The sequence below is a fragment of the Gobius niger genome (assembly GCF_951799975.1).
Source record: "Gobius niger genome assembly, chromosome: 17".
NCBI lineage: Eukaryota > Metazoa > Chordata > Actinopteri > Gobiiformes > Gobiidae > Gobius > Gobius niger.
The window spans coordinates 14,773,514-14,791,390 of NC_136868.1; the positions used below are offsets into that span (position 1 = coordinate 14,773,514).

Genomic DNA, 17,877 nt, shown 5'->3' on the forward strand with positions numbered 1-17,877 from the left:
AGTGTTCAAGTACCCCCAGCCCCAGGTGTCCCCGTACCCACTTAGTTAGGGTGTCCTCTGAATACAAATATGCAATTACAGAATGCTAGTCATCTTGTATGTGCAATGACTCTAATATCAACCCTGTTTTATTGTATTTTATATTTTCTATTTTTCCAGAAAAGATAAACATTACGATTAGAACAGGGGTGTCCAAACTTCCCATCGAGGGCCGCACGTATGTATGGAGGGCCTAAGATCAGTCACCAGTGCATTGAAGCAGTAAAGTGAGATGTGGAACCATAATGCAGCTCTGTCTCACAATAAAATGTTAGTTTTTAAGATTTTATTTGTGGGGAATAATGAAACTTCGAGTTAAAAAAAAAAGTACTTTCTACTCAAAGCGGTGGTACAGCGGTTAGCGCTCGTGCTTCACAGCTAGAAGGACCGGGGTTCGATCCCACCCGGACGGGGCCATTGGAGTTTGCATGTTCCCCCTGTGTCTGCAGAATGAATGTAGTGAGTGGTTGGTGGTGGAGGAGGCGATGGCACAGACTCCCTTGCTTCAGTCAGTCTACCCCAATGGGCAGCAATAGTATCTTACCACCACTGTCTGGTATGAATGAATAATGACAACAGTGTAGCGCTTTGAGAAGCTTGTTAACACAGGCTTGTAAAGCGTAATACACGTCTAAGCCATTGTTATTATTATTGTTCTCTCTGATGTGTGACAATCAAACAAGAAGAAAAAAATTGATCTGGGGGCCGCATTTGGCCACTCCCGGATTAGAACATTGATGTAAACTCCAACAGACGTAGAAAACTCCATTACCCAGACTCCTCCACCGGCGCATGCGCACAGTGAGCTCTCCGGCCCAAGGCGTTGGTGGTGCTCGTCCGAAGATGCGTTGCACTCGCTCCGGCAGCATCAGCACCAGCTCTTTGGGGGAAATACCGCAAGAATAAGCCACGGAGAGACCCAGCGGCGGGGGTTTGAGCCTCGGGTGTCGCCGGTGAAGCCCAGGGACGACATGGGCGACCAGAAGGTGAGCCGCAGCCCGGGGAACAGGTGTCTCGGATGGGGCAAAGACAGCCTTCTCTCGAGCCTGGGCGTAGCGTACAAAGGAAGGAGGGGGAGAAGAGAAGCCGCTAATGGGGCGAGTTGTCGGTACCAAGAACGGACTTATGTCGATAACAAGAAAGCATTGAAAGTGGAAAATGTGTCCGGCTGTGTAGTGTTGTTGTAAATAGTGAAATATCGAGATCCAACGGGCCTCAGTGCAGCCGTTATTACATACTATATTCGGCTGCTGCACCGCTCTCTCAAAGAATGAATGAACATTTCAGGTGTCATTGCGATAATCTGAATTTAGACCACTCCAATGGATCCGTAGTGAAAGTAGTGGCCGTGTAGCTTGTCATTTGAAGACATCAGCTGTACTGCGGCGGCGGTGGAGCGGCATTATTGAATTATATATGCGCCCGTGAAGTGTCCTCCTTGTTAAGCACCGAGGCGAGGCTGGGTCCTTCCCTTTCTCTCTGAAGTGATCTCATCCCAACACAGCAGAGAGGGTCCGTTGTGTCTTAACAACCAAACGTATGCATGTGATTAATGGGTTATTATTAGGCAGTGGGATTAGCCGGGCTGTGCTTAAAGTGTAGGTGGTTTTGTTTTGCTGAAGCCCCCTTTTAGAAGATGCTCATTAGGCAAGATGAAAGGTAAACCTGTGAGTGTTGGGTTACATGCATCTGAGGATCATATTTGTCTAACATCTGTTGTCTCTCCTTCACATTAGGAATCCCTCCGCAAGATCACGCACACGCTGGCAGTGAAGAATGAGGAAATTTCGAACTTCGTCTGCACCCTCAAGCAGAGCGTTGAAAACCTGGAGGTAAACAAAGCGCATGATGACGAGTAGGAGCCATGGTTTGCTGGAGTTTTTGTTTTATGATCTTGTTTGTGTCACATTCGGGTCCGTTTTAGGCGAACTCAAACCGAGTCCAGGAGGATCTTGAGTCCGAGTTTAACGCCCTTCATGCAGTGCTGGACGAAATGAAGGAAAATATGCTGACGCGCATCAAACAGGAGCGGGCCAGTCGCACGTATGAGCTGCAGGTAAGCAAAAGCCCGCAATTATGTTGTATAGTTTCACTGCATTTCAGATCACCCTCAAGTTCTTTGTTTTACTCAAATAATGTTCATCATATACGCAAGGGGCAGTTACTCAGATGGCCAGTAGACACAGAGTTTGGTCAATTTATACTGCTGTGATTACTAAGCATTTTGTGTTACTATGATTCGTATGGTTGACAGAATTGGAAGAATTTGCTACGTGCCCCGTTATCTTGATTTTGTTTAGCGCTGTAATGTTTTGGCGCTTGTATCCAAAACGGCTGCAGCCCCAGGGCAAGTCCGTGACCCTCAAATGATTCCGATCAGCTTCTCCAGCGGGGCACAGTAGAGTTATTATATGAGAAGTCTCAGGTTTAACTCCTTCTCTCCTGCTCCCTGTGTCTGTGTGTGTAGAGTCAGCTCAGTGCCTGCTCGAAAGCCCTGGAGAGTTCAGAGGAGCTGCTGGAACTGGCCAATCAGACGCTCTGCTCCTCTGAGATGGACGGATTCAACCAGGTATTCAACAACTCAAACAAAGCACCGCCACACATGACTCATCGCTGACTACTTTTGTGTATGTTTATAGTGAAGTGTTTTGAGCTGACGCTGAGATGTCGTTAATGTCATGTGCAGTATTGTGTAAAAGAGCTTAAGCTTAAAGGAACAGGCCACCGTTTTCCACACTGAGATATGTTCTTACCCGAGCTTAGACGAGTTGATGCGTACCTGTCTGATCTTTGTGCGTGTCTGTGGAAGAGCGTGGTAGCTTCCAACTTCACCCCCGTTTGGAGATATAGGAATACATTGGGAGAGGCCAAATGCTTTGGTCGTTTTGCGTGACTGAGCGCACGCACAAAGACCAGACAGGTACGCATCAACTCATCTAAGCTCGGGTTAGAACATATTCCAGTATGGAAAAACAGTGGCCTGTTCCCTTAAAACTCACTTATGGCGCTGATTGTACCCAGACTATTTAACTATTTGGGACCCACAAAAGAAAACAAAACTGCGAAACCCTTACACCCCACAAAAAAAAAAAAAAAAAATCTCTTTATTTAGTAAAGTACAGTAATGCTACAGAATCTCGTCAAACACGTCTTGGATCTAAACAGCGTTCTAGAGAAATATCACAATATACTGTATATTTGACGATATAAGTGACAACGGACAAATTACTTGAAAATTCCAGCCATACGGCGATTTGGAGGATTAATGCAAAGATATTTCCCATTTTTTAGCGCCATCCTAATGTCCTCACAAATATGATCGACTCGAGCAGTTTACATCCTTCATTTCATTTTACATTTTAAACACATGCCCCTGTGTCCTACACTCAGTGTTTTTGCTGCTCTGATGGAGCTGAGTCTAACATAAATTATATTGTGTTCACAACGATATCAAAAAATAATATCGAGATAATGATATGCGATATGATGTTTGTAGACCGAAACGATGCAAACAAAACTGACGGGTTAATATTGTACCTTTTCTTAGATTTTTGTGAAATGATAGAAATTGCATTGTATAGAAGCGTTTACTCAGAGGCGTCACATTTACTCAAGTACATGTACTTCAGTAACTTTTTGAAGTAATTATACTTTTACAACTTGTTTTTCCTTACAGTACTTTTACTTCTACTTGAGTAACATTGAAACGTCGGCATGTCCATTTAATAAAGGACTTTTAGCTAAGTCAGAGTGCCTCAGATCATCTTTTTTTTCCTCTGCTCATTGAAATGAAATATCTGTACTCTTACTTGAGCCAAACCAATAAAATCTTCAAGAGAAAAATCTTAATCTTGACGTGAAAAACAAAAGATGTTTTTGGTGGGGTTTTTTTTCAGGTTTTGTTTTGTTTCTCATAATTTATGTTACGACTGAAACATGAATCAAACTTACTCAGTTACTCAGTATGCACAGTACTTTTTCTCCAAGTGCTTCTTTTGTTTACTCTTACTACCTTTTACTCCTACTTGAGTAACAATATTTTAAAGTAGCGTTGTGTTTTCTTGAGTAAATATTTTGGCTACTCTACTCTGGTTATACTGTAGTTGTTTATCTCACATGCTGCTGTATAATAACTTCTCTGTTGCATTGTGGAACTCTCCGATTTTAACACAATAGCTGCAACTGTTTAATGTTTATGTTGTTCTGTGTTTTAATCCAACAACAACAAAAAACAACTCAGATTTCTCTCCGCTTCGTATCTTTCTCCTTTTCCTTTCCCTCTCTGCTTCCTCTGCAGGCGGCCAAAGACATTAAGGATAGGTATTGTACTAAGTTATCAATTGCTTGTCTTTTGTCATCATAGCTTCTTCTCGTGTAGCTAACCAGTGAGCCATGTGTGACCTTGTAGCCTATATACGTCCATGCATGAGTAGCCTCTCCACTCATTTCATAGACCGTGAGATGCATCCTGGCAAATGTGTTTTACCCTTTATGTTTCCCGTTTCTCGCTCTGTCCATTTTAGACTGTACGATGCTGTGTGCTCCCGAATGCTTTCCCCCTGTGTGTGTTTTGAATGTGGGATCATTCATGAGTTGAGTGGTAGTGGTCTAAGTTCTGTGGTTCTCAAACTGTGGTCTGCAGGCTTCTCTGTGTGATACTCAGAAGTGTTTTGCTGCCATTTGGGGGTTTGTCAGGTTTATCTCTGTTTAGTTTGGGTTTTAGTTCCTGTAAGTTTTGGGATTTGTTCAATCCCAGACAGTGGATCAATGCAAGGAGTTGTCTTCATGTATTTAAAGCAGAACTAAGTAACTCCTAGAGGCCATAAGCACCACTGCAGGTGTCGTAGCTTGTTAAGTTTTTTTACTCATTAATTGTCCGTGAGAGTAAATACTACGCTGACAGAAAAGACAAAGGGAGAGAGGGATATTGTACATCCAATTACACAATGGAGATAAAAAAAAAATTCACTCAAACTTGGCTGTAAATACTGTTTAAGTGACGCTAGCCCGCAGTTAGCTTTGCCCGTTAGCCTTAGCTTCTTCTTCATGATTCTATTAGCGTGTATTACACCTCCGACCCGTAGGCAGGGAAGTTGCAATTGTGGTTTTCTGGGCAGAGATACCAGGGGAAGATGAAAGACCCCCCAATCATCCCATTAACACTTGTATTACCCCCAGATGGACTACGAAAAGGTAAACAAGTTACTAAGTACTGCCTTAATTTCTGTAATCCTTCATCTTGCGGTAGTTCGTACCGAATTTCGCAAGATCTGGAAATTGGTCCCTCGGACACACATGGTGCAAAGGATCAAATACTGAGCAGTCAACAATAATAATGTGCACCGTGCCTCATTTTGTCACTGAATGTGATGCAAACACTTTCAGGGGTCAGTACTTGAGTTTGAGAACCACTGGCACGTACAGTTGTAGTGATCATTGCTGTATTTGGTTGTTTTTATACCCTGAGATTTTGTGTAATAATGAATGGTGCTTGTTTCCGCTGTGTTTGTGTCTCTGTGCCTCTCTTTGTTGCAGTGTCACAATGGCCCCAGCCTTTCGCCTCTCCCTCAAGGCAAAGGCCAGTGACAACATGAGTCACCTGATGGTGGATTTCAGCCAGGAACGAGAGCTGCTGCAGGCACTCAAGTTTCTCCCAGGTTGGTCTGGAATAAAAAAGAAGAAGATCTATATAAACCACAACGGTGCATTTCTGAATTTGAACAATATCGATTTGGGGCGGCAGTGGCTCAGTGGCAGAGGTTGTTGGTTTGATCCTGGCTCTGGCTTATGCATACTGTCACTGTGTCCTTGAGACGGACACTTCACCCGCTTTCCCTCCAGTGTCTGTGCACTGGCGTATGAATAGGGGGTGTGGAACTCGTTTGGGTCAAGGGCCCCCACGGCAGGTTGCGGGCCGCATATATTGTAAAGCACTGTGGCCTCAAAAATAACAACAGTTTACACTTATTGCGCTTTCTGAGCCTCAAAAAGTGCTACATTAAGTCATTCACTGTAAGTTACTATTGTAGCCACAGACGCCCTGGGGCAGACTGACCATTTACCACGTGGCTATAATATGCTGTTTATATCCTGATCTCTTTTTATGTCAGTTCCCTCTGCTGGACACGTGTGGAATTCTTTCCTTTTTTTTAATTTAAGCTGCCCCCTAGTGGCTGGAGTGAGCAAACTGGTTATTTCTTTAAAAATACATAACTCTGCACAGGAATGTTCTAGAGACTTGCTTTTTTTTTGACATGCTCAAGAATTCATGCTCAAAGGGCCACATTAAATCATCTCGGGCCTTGACCTTGCCACATGTTTCTTAGCCATTGGTAAATATTGTGTTAAACAATCTCGTCCCATGATGCCTCATGTGGGGCTTTAATGTCAGTGGCTTGTTGAGCTTTTTTATTTACCTTCTAAGATGGATAAAGATGTAGTTTAGTTTTTAGTTTTTGTTGCTTATTTTTTTAATTAACAGTAGGCAAATAGAAAGCAATACTAGATTTTAATAAGCAATACTACCGTAACTGAAAGATGGTCACTACATCTGGACAGTTAATCCCTGTTCAAAACATAGTATGTAATTCACAACATTTAATCCCCATAGTTGTACAATTGCAAAGGTTTGTAGTTGCAAAGTGAAATGAGGTCATCAGCTGTGAAACTGTGGGGGGATATCACTCGTGTGTTGCTGGTTTAGTTACAGCCCACGTGTCTACCACAGGCTCGACGCTTGCAGAGGCAAACAGTCTCGGTCTCATGCACTTCCATCATCAAACAAACAAGCTTTAAGAACACAAGAAAGTCAATAGCAACTTATGTTATAAAAGGTGTTGAGCGAGCAGGGTTATAAGTTTGATGTTTATGAACCACATGTTATTGTTGGAGAGACTTGTATTTTCTAAGCTCTTCCACTAAATAACGACTGTATTGCCTAGTACTGCCTAAACATGATTACATATTGTTTTTAGTTGTAGAGCTTAGGATTCTGTCATCTGTACCTAAAGCAAATGCTCAGTTATTAACTACGTCTGTTGGCATCAATTCAATAACAAAACACACACAAGACCTATGTAGTAACTTTATGACTCAGCAGTTAAACAAGTGTCTTTTTCTCTTTTTCTACATAATTCATCATCCGTCTCTAATTTGTTTCTTCTTCCTCCTGATTTAGTTCCAGCGACTCCAGAGATCCAGGTGTCCGAGTGCCAGGTTTGCGACAACACCGTGACTGTGGTGTGGACCATGCCTGAGCCAGACAGTAAGATCGACCACTACATCCTGGAGCACAGACGCACCAACCACGAGGGCCCGCCCCGGATCAGAGAGGACTACCCCTGGATGGTACTGGAGGGCATTAAGGAGACAGAGAGCATGATCACGGGTAATGAGGCCAATATCCCCAGGAGGAAGTCATATTTCAACACATTTGCACACACATCTCTTCTGCCGTTGATGCTTGAACTCGAGCTGTTGTTAATATTCAGGTCTTCGCTTTGAAACACGATTCATGACGTTCAGAGTGAAGGCGTGCAATAAGGCCGTGGCAGGAGAGTTCTCAGAGCCAATCACATTAGAAACCCCCGGTCAGTCAAAGCTTCTACATTTCACAGCTTTTACTTACTGAATTACAAAGTGAATTTTAAACCTTATTTTGTGTCAGCATTCACCTTCAAACTCGATTCGGGCTCGTCCCATCAGAACCTCAAAGTGGAGGACCTGAGCGTGGAGTGGGACAGCAGCGGGGGGAAGATCCAAGACATCCGCAAAGAGAAGAACAAGAACTCCCCGATGCACTCTCCTGCCAGGTCAGCAGTCTGTGTGTATGACGGCTCAGCAAAAACTCATTGTGCAATACATTATGCTTAATGTCATTGCGACACTGTCTTTCTACATATTTCTATACGGTTGCACCTTTTAGAATCATAAAAGGAAATGGCGTTTAACCAGACAGTAGAGCTGGGGAACGTTACATTTTTTTCAATACCACTGCTTTGATGATACTTGGTTTTTGATACGGATAGTCGGATACCTAAACGATACTTTTTCCGATACCTATACGAACATATTTGTCGTCTAGAGCCAGAAAACAAAAATGTGTGGAAGATGTGCAAATTTACAACAACATCATCTTCAATGTGAAGAAATGTGTGAAAAGTGGGGAATACTTTTGAAAATGGGAAAAAATTGGGGGAAATACAGAAAATATTGGGAAAATGCGAAGATATTGGGACAAAAGTAAGAAAAAAATGGGGAATAAATTGAATGGGAAAATAGAGAAAATATTAGTAATAAAAATGAGGGAAAAAATTGGGAAAACAAGAAAGAGTTGGGGCAACAATAAGGAAAAGAATTGGGAGAAATGGGGAAAATGTTGGGCAAAAAAAATCTATAAATGGAAAATATAGGGGAAAAAATGGGAGAAAAAAGCTGAAACAACAAAGTCACTTCCTTTAGTGCTGTCCCTGGACCAACAGCATTAAAACTTTTGGTTCCTCCTTTTTATAGTTTCATTTTCTTGACACCATAGTGCAGGGGTGTTGAATTCGTTTGGGTCGTGGGCCAAAATTCAGCCCCCATGGCAGGTTGCGGGCCGCACATATAGTAAGGACTTTGGCCTCATAAATAACGCCTTAAACTTATTGTGCTTCATCAGGCTGTGTCACATGTTTGTTTGTTTGTTTGTTTGTTTGTTTGTTTGTTTGTATACTTTATTGTCCCCGTAGGGAAATTTGTCCTCTGCATTTAACATGTTTCTCAAACATGAGACATAAAGTCATTATTCATTCACTCCACATTCTATGGCAGTAAGATATTATTGTAGCCACAGCCACCCTGGGACAGACTGACCATGTACCACGTGGCTATAATGTGCTGTTTATATCCTAATCTCAGTGCCCTCTGCTGGACACGTGTGGAATTCTTTTCATTTTAAAATTTAAGCTGCCCCCTAGTGGCTGGAGCAAACTGGTTATTTCTTTAAAAAAAGAATGGGCTTACTTTTTGAGACTTTTTGAGACTTTTTGAGACTTACTTTTCTTTGACATGCTCAGGAATTCATGCTCCTCAAAGGGCCACATTAAATCAAGGGCCACATGCGGCCCGCGGGCCTTGACCTTGACACATGTGCCATAGTGGTATTGTCTAATGGTACCCAGGCCCTACCAACCAAAATGTTAAGGAAGAGGTTCACGTTTTTTGTTTTCAGAAAAAATGTAAACATTTTTAGTGTTATTTTCTGTTGATTTATAGCAGGGGTAGGCAATGTCAGGCCCGGGGGCCAAATCTGGCCCTACACACAGAACCTCTGGCCCCCCAAGATGATTTTGAGAAATATTTTGATGCAAATATGAAATTAAATTCTGAAAATGTGAGAAATAGTGTCAGTATATATTAAAAGCTTTCCTGGCAGAGCACCACACTTACTCATATATAATGTAAAACATGATTCTCAACTTGTGGGTCGGGACTAGAAAGTGGATTGCGGAACCATTTTCTGTGGGTCACGAGCGTATAGGAAAATTTCTAAATTTTCCATTGTAAACTGCATGGAATCAGTTAAAATTAATGTTAGTGGGCTGTTTTTTTTAGACGATATGTGACAGTTTACATTTTTATTTGGGTTGAGCTTGTCACCCTTGGGTAATGGTGGGTCCCAAAGCCATGACTTGAGAACCACTGATGTAAAACATTGGCATTTGCAGAAAAAAGTTCTTTACTTTAGGATAAAATGGTGAGGTTCGGCCCTTGGTGTTTTGGCAATGACTAAAGTCGTCCCTCCACAACGCAAACTTGCCTATCCCTGCTTTATAGAGTCTTGACATGTATGTAATGTGAATATAAACCAAATGACTCCGTGTTCGCAGGTCAGCCTTGATGTCACCGAAGAGAGCGCCCTCGGCCCGGCCTGGCAGGGACAGGTTCACTGCAGAGTCCTACACAGTACTAGGTAACAGAAACACAATGCTCATGACTAGTCCTCAAAGCCGAATATTTTCAGATTTGTCGCTACTTTTGTGCCAATAATCATCACTGACCTCGTACGTAATCCCGTGCTGTAATCCCTCGTGTATCGTTTCCCAGCTGACACGTTGATCGACGCCGGGCAGCATTACTGGGAGGTGCGCTTCGATAAGGAGAGCAAAACGTTCGCAGCCGGAGTAGCTCTGCGGAGTTTAGGGAAATTTGATCAGTTGGGTAAAACCGGAGCGTCCTGGTGCATCCATCTGAACAACTGGCTGCAGCAGAGTCTCACGGCGAAGCACAACAACAAGGCCCGGACTCTGGACTGCGCCATTCCCAGCAGTGTAGGCGTCTACTGCAACTATGAAGAAGGTCGGACTTTCACTGCATCTTAGATCAAGCCCTCAGTGTTGTAGGATGTTGCTCATACTGTTTATTATATGTTTCCTCCTTTAGGTGTTCTGTCTTTTTACAACGCTAAAACAAAGCAGCTGATCCACTCTTTTAAAACCAAGTTCCCGCAGCCTGTTGTACCAGCCTTCATGGTAAGTTACTTTTTTGACAAGGTGCTACTCAATATACTGTACCTGCTCTCGGCTTTTCTTTATTTCCAACACTATTTACTTTGTGTGATTCTCATTGAAGGCTTTAAACTATTAATTAACACATGGGATTATGTAGGAAAGAAATAAGGGCGAAATAAAGCAAAATATGTTTCGTATTTTAAATTCTTCAAAATTGCCACCCTTGATTCTTGGCATTTTCTCAGTGAGCTCATATAATAAGGTCGTCATCTGACATAAACCTAGTAATAAAAGCAGCTGTCTTGAAGAATCTACTTCAGCTTTTTTTTAGTTCAAAACATAATTCCATATGTGTTCTGTGGCTGTACGATATTAAAGTAAATATACGATACTGTGGTGCAATATTGCAATCACAATATTATTGCGATATTTTACCAAACCGTTTCAATACAACATGTTCCCTTTCTAATTAAACACAAATCGCAAGTTTTTCAGCAAAAGTATAAAAAAAACAAAAGATCAGGATCAAAATGTAACTAAATTAGGAGATAAAACTGAACGTTTACACATTTTAAAATTCTGTTCTTTGTTTGTTTTTGGCTGAATTAGCAAAAAAATTGTGGATCTCAGTCAGATGAAGACTTGTGATGTTGCAATATATTGTGGCTTCTTGCAATACAGATATTGCACCTAATATCGCAGTATAATATTTTTTGCGATATATTGTGCAGCCATTAAGCAGTATTAGGTAACTCATGCCCCTAGAGGCCATTAGTGCAACTGCAGGTGTCGTAGCATGTTGCGTTTTTTTACTCATTAATTGTCTGTGAGAGTAAATACTACGCTGACAGAAAAGACAAAGGGAAAGAGGGATATTGTACATCCAATTACACAATGGAGCTAATTTTTTTCACTCAAATTTGCCTGTAAATACTGCTAAAGTGGTGCTAGCCCACAGTTAGCTTTGCCCGCTAGCCTGTTAGCTTCTTCTTCGTGATCCCATTAGTGTGTATTGGTGGCTTTGACCCGGTGCAGGGAAAGCTTTCCATTAACACTTGCCTTACCCCGAGAGGAGCTACGAAAAAGATTTATTAAGGTAAACAAGTTACTTCGTACTGCTTTAATAAATGCCTTCATTGAGAATCTACAGTAGCAGAAGCGCTGAATCTAATGGCCTTCTTAAAGAAAAAGACAATTCCTAAAAAAAGGGTCTCCAAACTTTTGGCTGGTGGTGTCTATTTTCCCCTGTGAGAGACTTTTGCAAATTAAAAATGTCTGAGAACTACTTGAATCCCATATATAGTGATATTTCAGACACATAAGATGAATTTTCGCAACTGTGTTCAAGGTGTTTATATTACTTTTGTGACTTATACTTGAATAGCTCCCTTGATGCCCCTACAGCTTCCATTACTTCCATCTACTACTTGCACTGCTTTTTATAATATTCCTATAATATTGTCATTTTCTCAAGTTTTCCACCATTGTCAGATCCTCCGTCTCACTCGTGGTTGTTTTTGTGCTGCAGGTGTGGAACGGGAGCTTCTCGGTGGTGACTGGTCTTCAGGTGCCGTCTCTGGTGCAGAGCGGACAGAGGAAGAACAGTAACACGAGCAGCTCCAACGCCAGCCTCACATAAACCCCCCACAACAAGCCCTCCACGCAGTCACTGTCGATTTACATGGAACACAGCAGAAGGCCACCTCGAGCCATATCTTAGAGAGTTAGATCAATGACGCACGATTGTTCAGCCAAGCACAGCGTGTATGTGTGTGTGTGGAGAAAGCAGGTAACATTTCAGAATAACTCCCACTACAATGGTTAATAACGACCTTTTTAGTATTGCATTGCCATCCCAGCAAAGAGGGGCCTCAATCCTTGGTCTGACTGGTTACATTTTTTCTGAATGGAGTCTCTGTTTTATCATGAACCTCTTCCTTCTATCCAAACACATGTATTACGTAAACTGCTTTCTCTAAAACTGAGTGAATTTGTGGGAGTTTGGGCTGCACAATTTATTGCAAATAGATATCACAATGTGGAAGGTTTCCAGTTAGGAAATCACAAAGAAAACTAAAATATCCTGTCATGCCTCACTCAAAGCCCATTCACTCCAAAAAAATAATATCTAGATTAGTTTAAATGTCTCAAATTGAGCATGATCATTTAAATCTGAGTTGTTTTGGCCTGTTAAGATTTAGGCGCGCATTTGACTTGTTCTGAGATGTTTTTTGACTCGATTCAATACATTTGTCTTTATTTCAGGTTAATTTATTCACCAATGGAGTAAGAGAATTGCTCTTGTCCCATTGGTAGTTTGACTTTCTTATTTCAAGCTAGATAACTAGAGGTGCACCGATCCAGCTTTTTTGCTTCCGATACTGATAATAATATTAACCGATACCAAGAGACTTTCTCAAAAGTAGTTGCTGTGAGTAAAAAAAGTTGTTCCTCTTTTCTCCATTGTTAGATCAATACAGTCTAATTTTTTAATAGATGTTATCAATTTTAGGTTAAAGATACTATACGGAGTTTAAAAATGTTAAAATTATGTATTTTCCTCCCCCTACACGTACCAGCCATGTCCTAATGTGTAGAATGAGCCCAGACCTGTTCACCACAACTGTCTCTAAAATCCTGTCCCTCAAAAAGTTGTTACTTCAGGTCTGATGTGCAGTCATGCACAAGCTTAATATAGAAGGTGCAGTTACATGTATGACCAGAGGTGGCAGTAGTGAGTATAAAATGGCCAACTTGCATCCAGCCCGTAAACTGTAATGGAAAAAACATTACACAAAAACATTAAACAAGAATAACTGGACTTTTCTACACTAAAATATGACCGGCTATTTATTTAATTTACATAAATATGCACAACTTACAGTACTTACAGGGGACCTAATCATAGTTTGTGTCCTTGCCTTGATTAGCTAGCTTTAGCATGCTGTTGCTAGCGCAGCATTTTGGTTAAAGGTTAAAACTAACTAAGTTTGAATTGTCCTGGTTAAGCTTCAGAATGACAGCTTGCCCTTATTCACTTCGATTTAGTTGGTGAAAGTTGTGTTTTTAAAGTGATGAGAGCCAAAACTGGTATCGGTTCAGTATCGGATATTAGTAGCCGATGCCCGATATCGTATTTTTTCGAGTATCGGATCGGTGCAAACCTATAGATGACCTCAGAACCAGTGAAAAATGTCCTCAAACTAGCAAAGTAAACTTCTCAATTCAAGTAATTCAAGTAACCCATGCTTGATATTTAGTTTGTGTTGTGTTGTTGCTGGGATAGGGTCCAGCCTCTGCCATCCCCATATTCATTAAAGCTGCTGAACAGTGGTGTGTTATTCCGAAGTGTTGCCAAAAGCAGAGTAGGATTCAACTCAGTGACGTAGTTCTTGTCATGAGAGTGTGGCTGTTGCTGTTTGCTCAGAGCACATTTGTCTTAGTCGTACACATTGACACTATCTCTGCCGCCGGAGCAGACATTCAGCGCTGGCCGCTTCCTCTTCCGTCCGTCTCCCGTGATGTAACTCAGTAAATTATTGTCCCGAAAGCTCAAAGGTCAGCCCCCGTCCTGTGTGTAACGCTGCGCCCTGTGCCTTCCTCATCATCTCAAATCAGAGGCCAAATCGAGTGGATACTTTGCACTGTTAAATGTGGTCTCTTTACAGTATGTTGTCATTTTGAAGTCTTTGTGCTCGCGGCAGTATTATTAACCTTATCTCGAGACTTTTCTGCCCACTGTCATAACTCAAATACCAGCCTCCGTGTGTACACTGCGTTATGGAAAATTATTTAAAATGCGATTTGCAAGAACCAGGCAACGACTTACCAACATAGTGTTCAATTTATTTTAAATTTTAACCCAATACGAGATAAGTTTTGTTATAGTGTTTGTGAAAGACGGTCCCTATAAACTTGTGCTTTACTGCATATTAACCTCTTATCTCCCACCAGAACCGAGCGCATTTTCTCCTGTTCAGTTTTACCCAAATCTAAAAGATCCTCGACTGCAGTTTACAGTCTCTAGACCAGTGCAACGCCTTATTTGAAAGCAACAAAACTGATATTTTTCATCACTTTTTTCTCACATTTTTCACATCTTTTCATAATTTTTTTTTGTCACTTTTTCTTCACGTTTTTTGGTCACATTTTCTCATCATTTTTTCCATCACTTTTGTCACTTTTTCTTCTTTTTTGTCACATTTTTCAATTTTTTTCATAATTTTTTGTCACTATTTCTTCACTTTTTTGTCACATTTTCTCATAAAAAAAAACATTTTTATCACTTTTTTGTCAATTTTGTATTTTTATTTTTTCATAATTTTTTGTCACATTTTTCCATCACTTTTTTGTGACTTTTTCATCGTAGTTTTCGACTTCTTTTTGTCGCCATTTTATCACTTTGAAGGCGCTTTTAGATTTAGTTAAAGTGGAACTGGAGAAAATGTGCGGTTCAGGCGTGGGTTAAGCGGTTAAACACTTTACGACTGCCCACTGCTTTCATAATCAGTAGTATGACTAATCAAACCCAGAATCCACATCTCTAAATAAAGCATTTTGTAGCATAGTGTGCAAACAGCTGGCATGATACGACTCTCATTTGGAATGACACAAAAAGCTTTTAATGCTCAAGCAATCAGTAATGTACCATGGAAATTCATTGCCCTGATATTTGAGTATTAAGATTTTATTTTTAGAAAAAGCTAATCAAAACGTATGTTCTTTTTGCTGCACCCACTTCAGATTTGACGCATTGACCTTTCGCCAAAAGCTTTCAACAATCCGATAGCCAACTTCTCCATCTCCAGTGTTTGACAAGTGTCTCTTCCACTATTGTATACTAATGTGAACAATACTTCTCCAACAGGACCTCAGCTACTGGAAATGTTTACTTTTGCGTTGATTTTTGTTGTCGTTTTCCTGGGATGCTTCTGTGTTCAGTCTTTATAACTGTAGCCTGCTTTAAAAGAAATATCCAGCTGTGTTAGCTTTATTTTACACGGACAGAAAGATATGATTTATTGTAAATAGTTTAATTTTCCACAATATTGTATCAGACGTTGAGGTAATAAAGGAGTGAGAGCATTTTCTTTCTTTGCGTGTTTTTCATAAAAGATACAAAAATAACATGATACAAAACTCATCACAGATTTCAATATACTTCATTCGGTTTGTGCTATAAAATGTGGCAAATGGCAAAAAAACAAAAGAAAATACACGTTTTTACAAAGGCCAGCTTCAAATAGTGTATAAAAAGGCGTTATGGATAGTAGAAAAGACAAAATGGATGTCACAGTCGAGATAATACAGGCGATAAGAGATAATACAGGCGATACAGTCAATCAATGACACAGAATAATGTCCATTTACTCCAGTAGTTGATCCCAGGTAAGCAGACGCTCGCTCTTAACCGAGCACATTTTCTCCATGGCTTTATCCAAATGATGAGAAAGCAATAACAACAACAACAAAAAAACTGTGATAAAAATGTTATGAGAACTCAACAAAGGAAAGCGTTTGAAAAAGTGACAAAAGTGTGTGATGAAAAAAACAACAACTCAAAAGTGACGATAACACGTAAACAAAGCAAGGAAAAAGACCCATTTGGATTAGTCGTGTAGGTCTTAGCTTTCAAATGAGGCGTGACACTGGCCTATAGGCTGGAAACTTCAGTCGAGAAGCTTAAAGATTTGGGTAAAGCTGAACTGGAGAAAAGGTGGGGGTTAAGAGGATAAAGGAGTGTGATATTAAGCTACCGACGAGTGAAAGAGCACACGTCTATTCAACATAAAGCTCAAAATTACAAACACAAACAGGACTGGAAGAGCTTTTTAAGTAACTGAACTTCTTCAAGTACCGTAGCTGTATCACACAGAACTTCTTAATGCTACTTGAGAAATACTATTAAAATAGTGGGTTTTGCTTTATGCCATACTTCCTGCTGATGTACAAAAATGCATAGTATTTTTTATTTATTTATACTGCAATACGATGAATTCTTAATATCAGAATTTCTATTGTATTTTATGGCTTGTCCTTGTAGACCCTTCCGCTGCTGACATCATCAGTGACATCAGCTGGAGGCAGGAAGTGATCAAGAGAAATAAGATTAAACTAAAACTAGCGATAAGTGTAAAACTACAACTAAAATATGTGGTCCTGTTGTGGCGGAAGGTGCCAGAGCAAGAGGAATGACATTTGAGACGATAAAATAAAAAATAAGGTTTGTCTTATATTCCCAACAACCGACATTTGTTTGTCGTTATGACAACAGCTACAATGGAAACGATAGGAATCTGGCTTCTTGCCTCCAGCTCCATCGGGACTTAACCTTAAATCAGACGTTTACGCTCAGACGGTCACGCAATACTGAGGTAGTTGAACTTTTAAGCTTTTATTTGAGTCTACTTTTTACTTTTACATTTTTTAAGATGACATCACTCTTACTTGAGTTAATATTTTTGCTTCTCCTCCTGACCATGAAGGACCATCCAATGTCCCAGCAGCATAGAGGGATGGACACGTTTATTTACCTATGTAGACAATATAGTCTACTCTGCTGTACCTTACTTTAAACTACTGAAACAAGCTGACCACTATTCACTTTAGGTGTAGAAATATGTCACAAAAAGTCTCCAGTTGTTTTGAAAGGCTATAAAACTGTACAAAACAAACAGTAAGACGGTGCAGATAATGTGTCGCTATGGCAACATACTTTTTTCTAAGGAGTGTGTTAAGAAGGAAATCAATCAAGTGTTAAATCTTCTTGTTTCCTTTGATAAAACGCCTTTTCTGAGGAAACACCTCGAGTTTTCTTCATTCTCCGTCAAAGTCTTTAGCAGCAGGTCATGAGGGTAAAGTCTGGCAGTGACACGCGGCTACAGCGTCAGTTTCAGCTGATCGTGATGCAGTGCAATACAGGCGTCCACCAGCAGGGGTCACTCCAGATACTTGGACTTTTTCTCCAGTATCGACTTGAGCTCTGAGATGGCTGTAAAGGGAAAAAAAAAGCATGATAAGTAATATTAAAGTCATCTGTCCATTAACCTCTTAATCCCCACCTGAATCTAGACTGGTATTACTCAAATCTAAAAGCTTCTTGAATAAAAGTCAATAGCGTCAAAAACGAGACGAAAACTAGCGTTAAAATGTAACATAACAGTGTCAAAAAGTGTTAATCAAAGCCACCAAAGAGCAACAAAAAAATCTACAGAAAAGTGGCAAAAATGAGATGAAAAAGAATATGAAAAAAGTGACGACAACACGGCAACAACAAGATCCGTTCAGACCACTTTTAGTAGGTCTTAGCTTTCAAGTGAGGCGTTACACTGGCCTATAGTTTGTAGGC

At 40.7% G+C, this 17,877-nt stretch overlaps 1 protein-coding gene across 1 annotated transcript; it reads left to right on the plus strand.

The window, feature by feature from the left end:
• The first annotated feature begins 857 nt into the window (after positions 1-857).
• Positions 858-12,614, plus strand: fsd1 (fibronectin type III and SPRY domain containing 1). The gene is made up of 13 exons (XM_079574691.1): positions 858-1,025; positions 1,776-1,871; positions 1,964-2,095; positions 2,507-2,608; positions 4,337-4,359; positions 5,575-5,696; positions 7,217-7,426; positions 7,530-7,628; positions 7,706-7,850; positions 9,909-9,991; positions 10,126-10,377; positions 10,462-10,550; positions 12,058-12,614. Exons 1-13 carry the CDS (start codon positions 1,011-1,013, stop codon positions 12,166-12,168), a joined length of 1,479 nt encoding a protein of 492 aa, XP_079430817.1. The 5' UTR covers positions 858-1,010; the 3' UTR covers positions 12,169-12,614.
• The last annotated feature ends 5,263 nt before the right edge of the window (positions 12,615-17,877 follow it).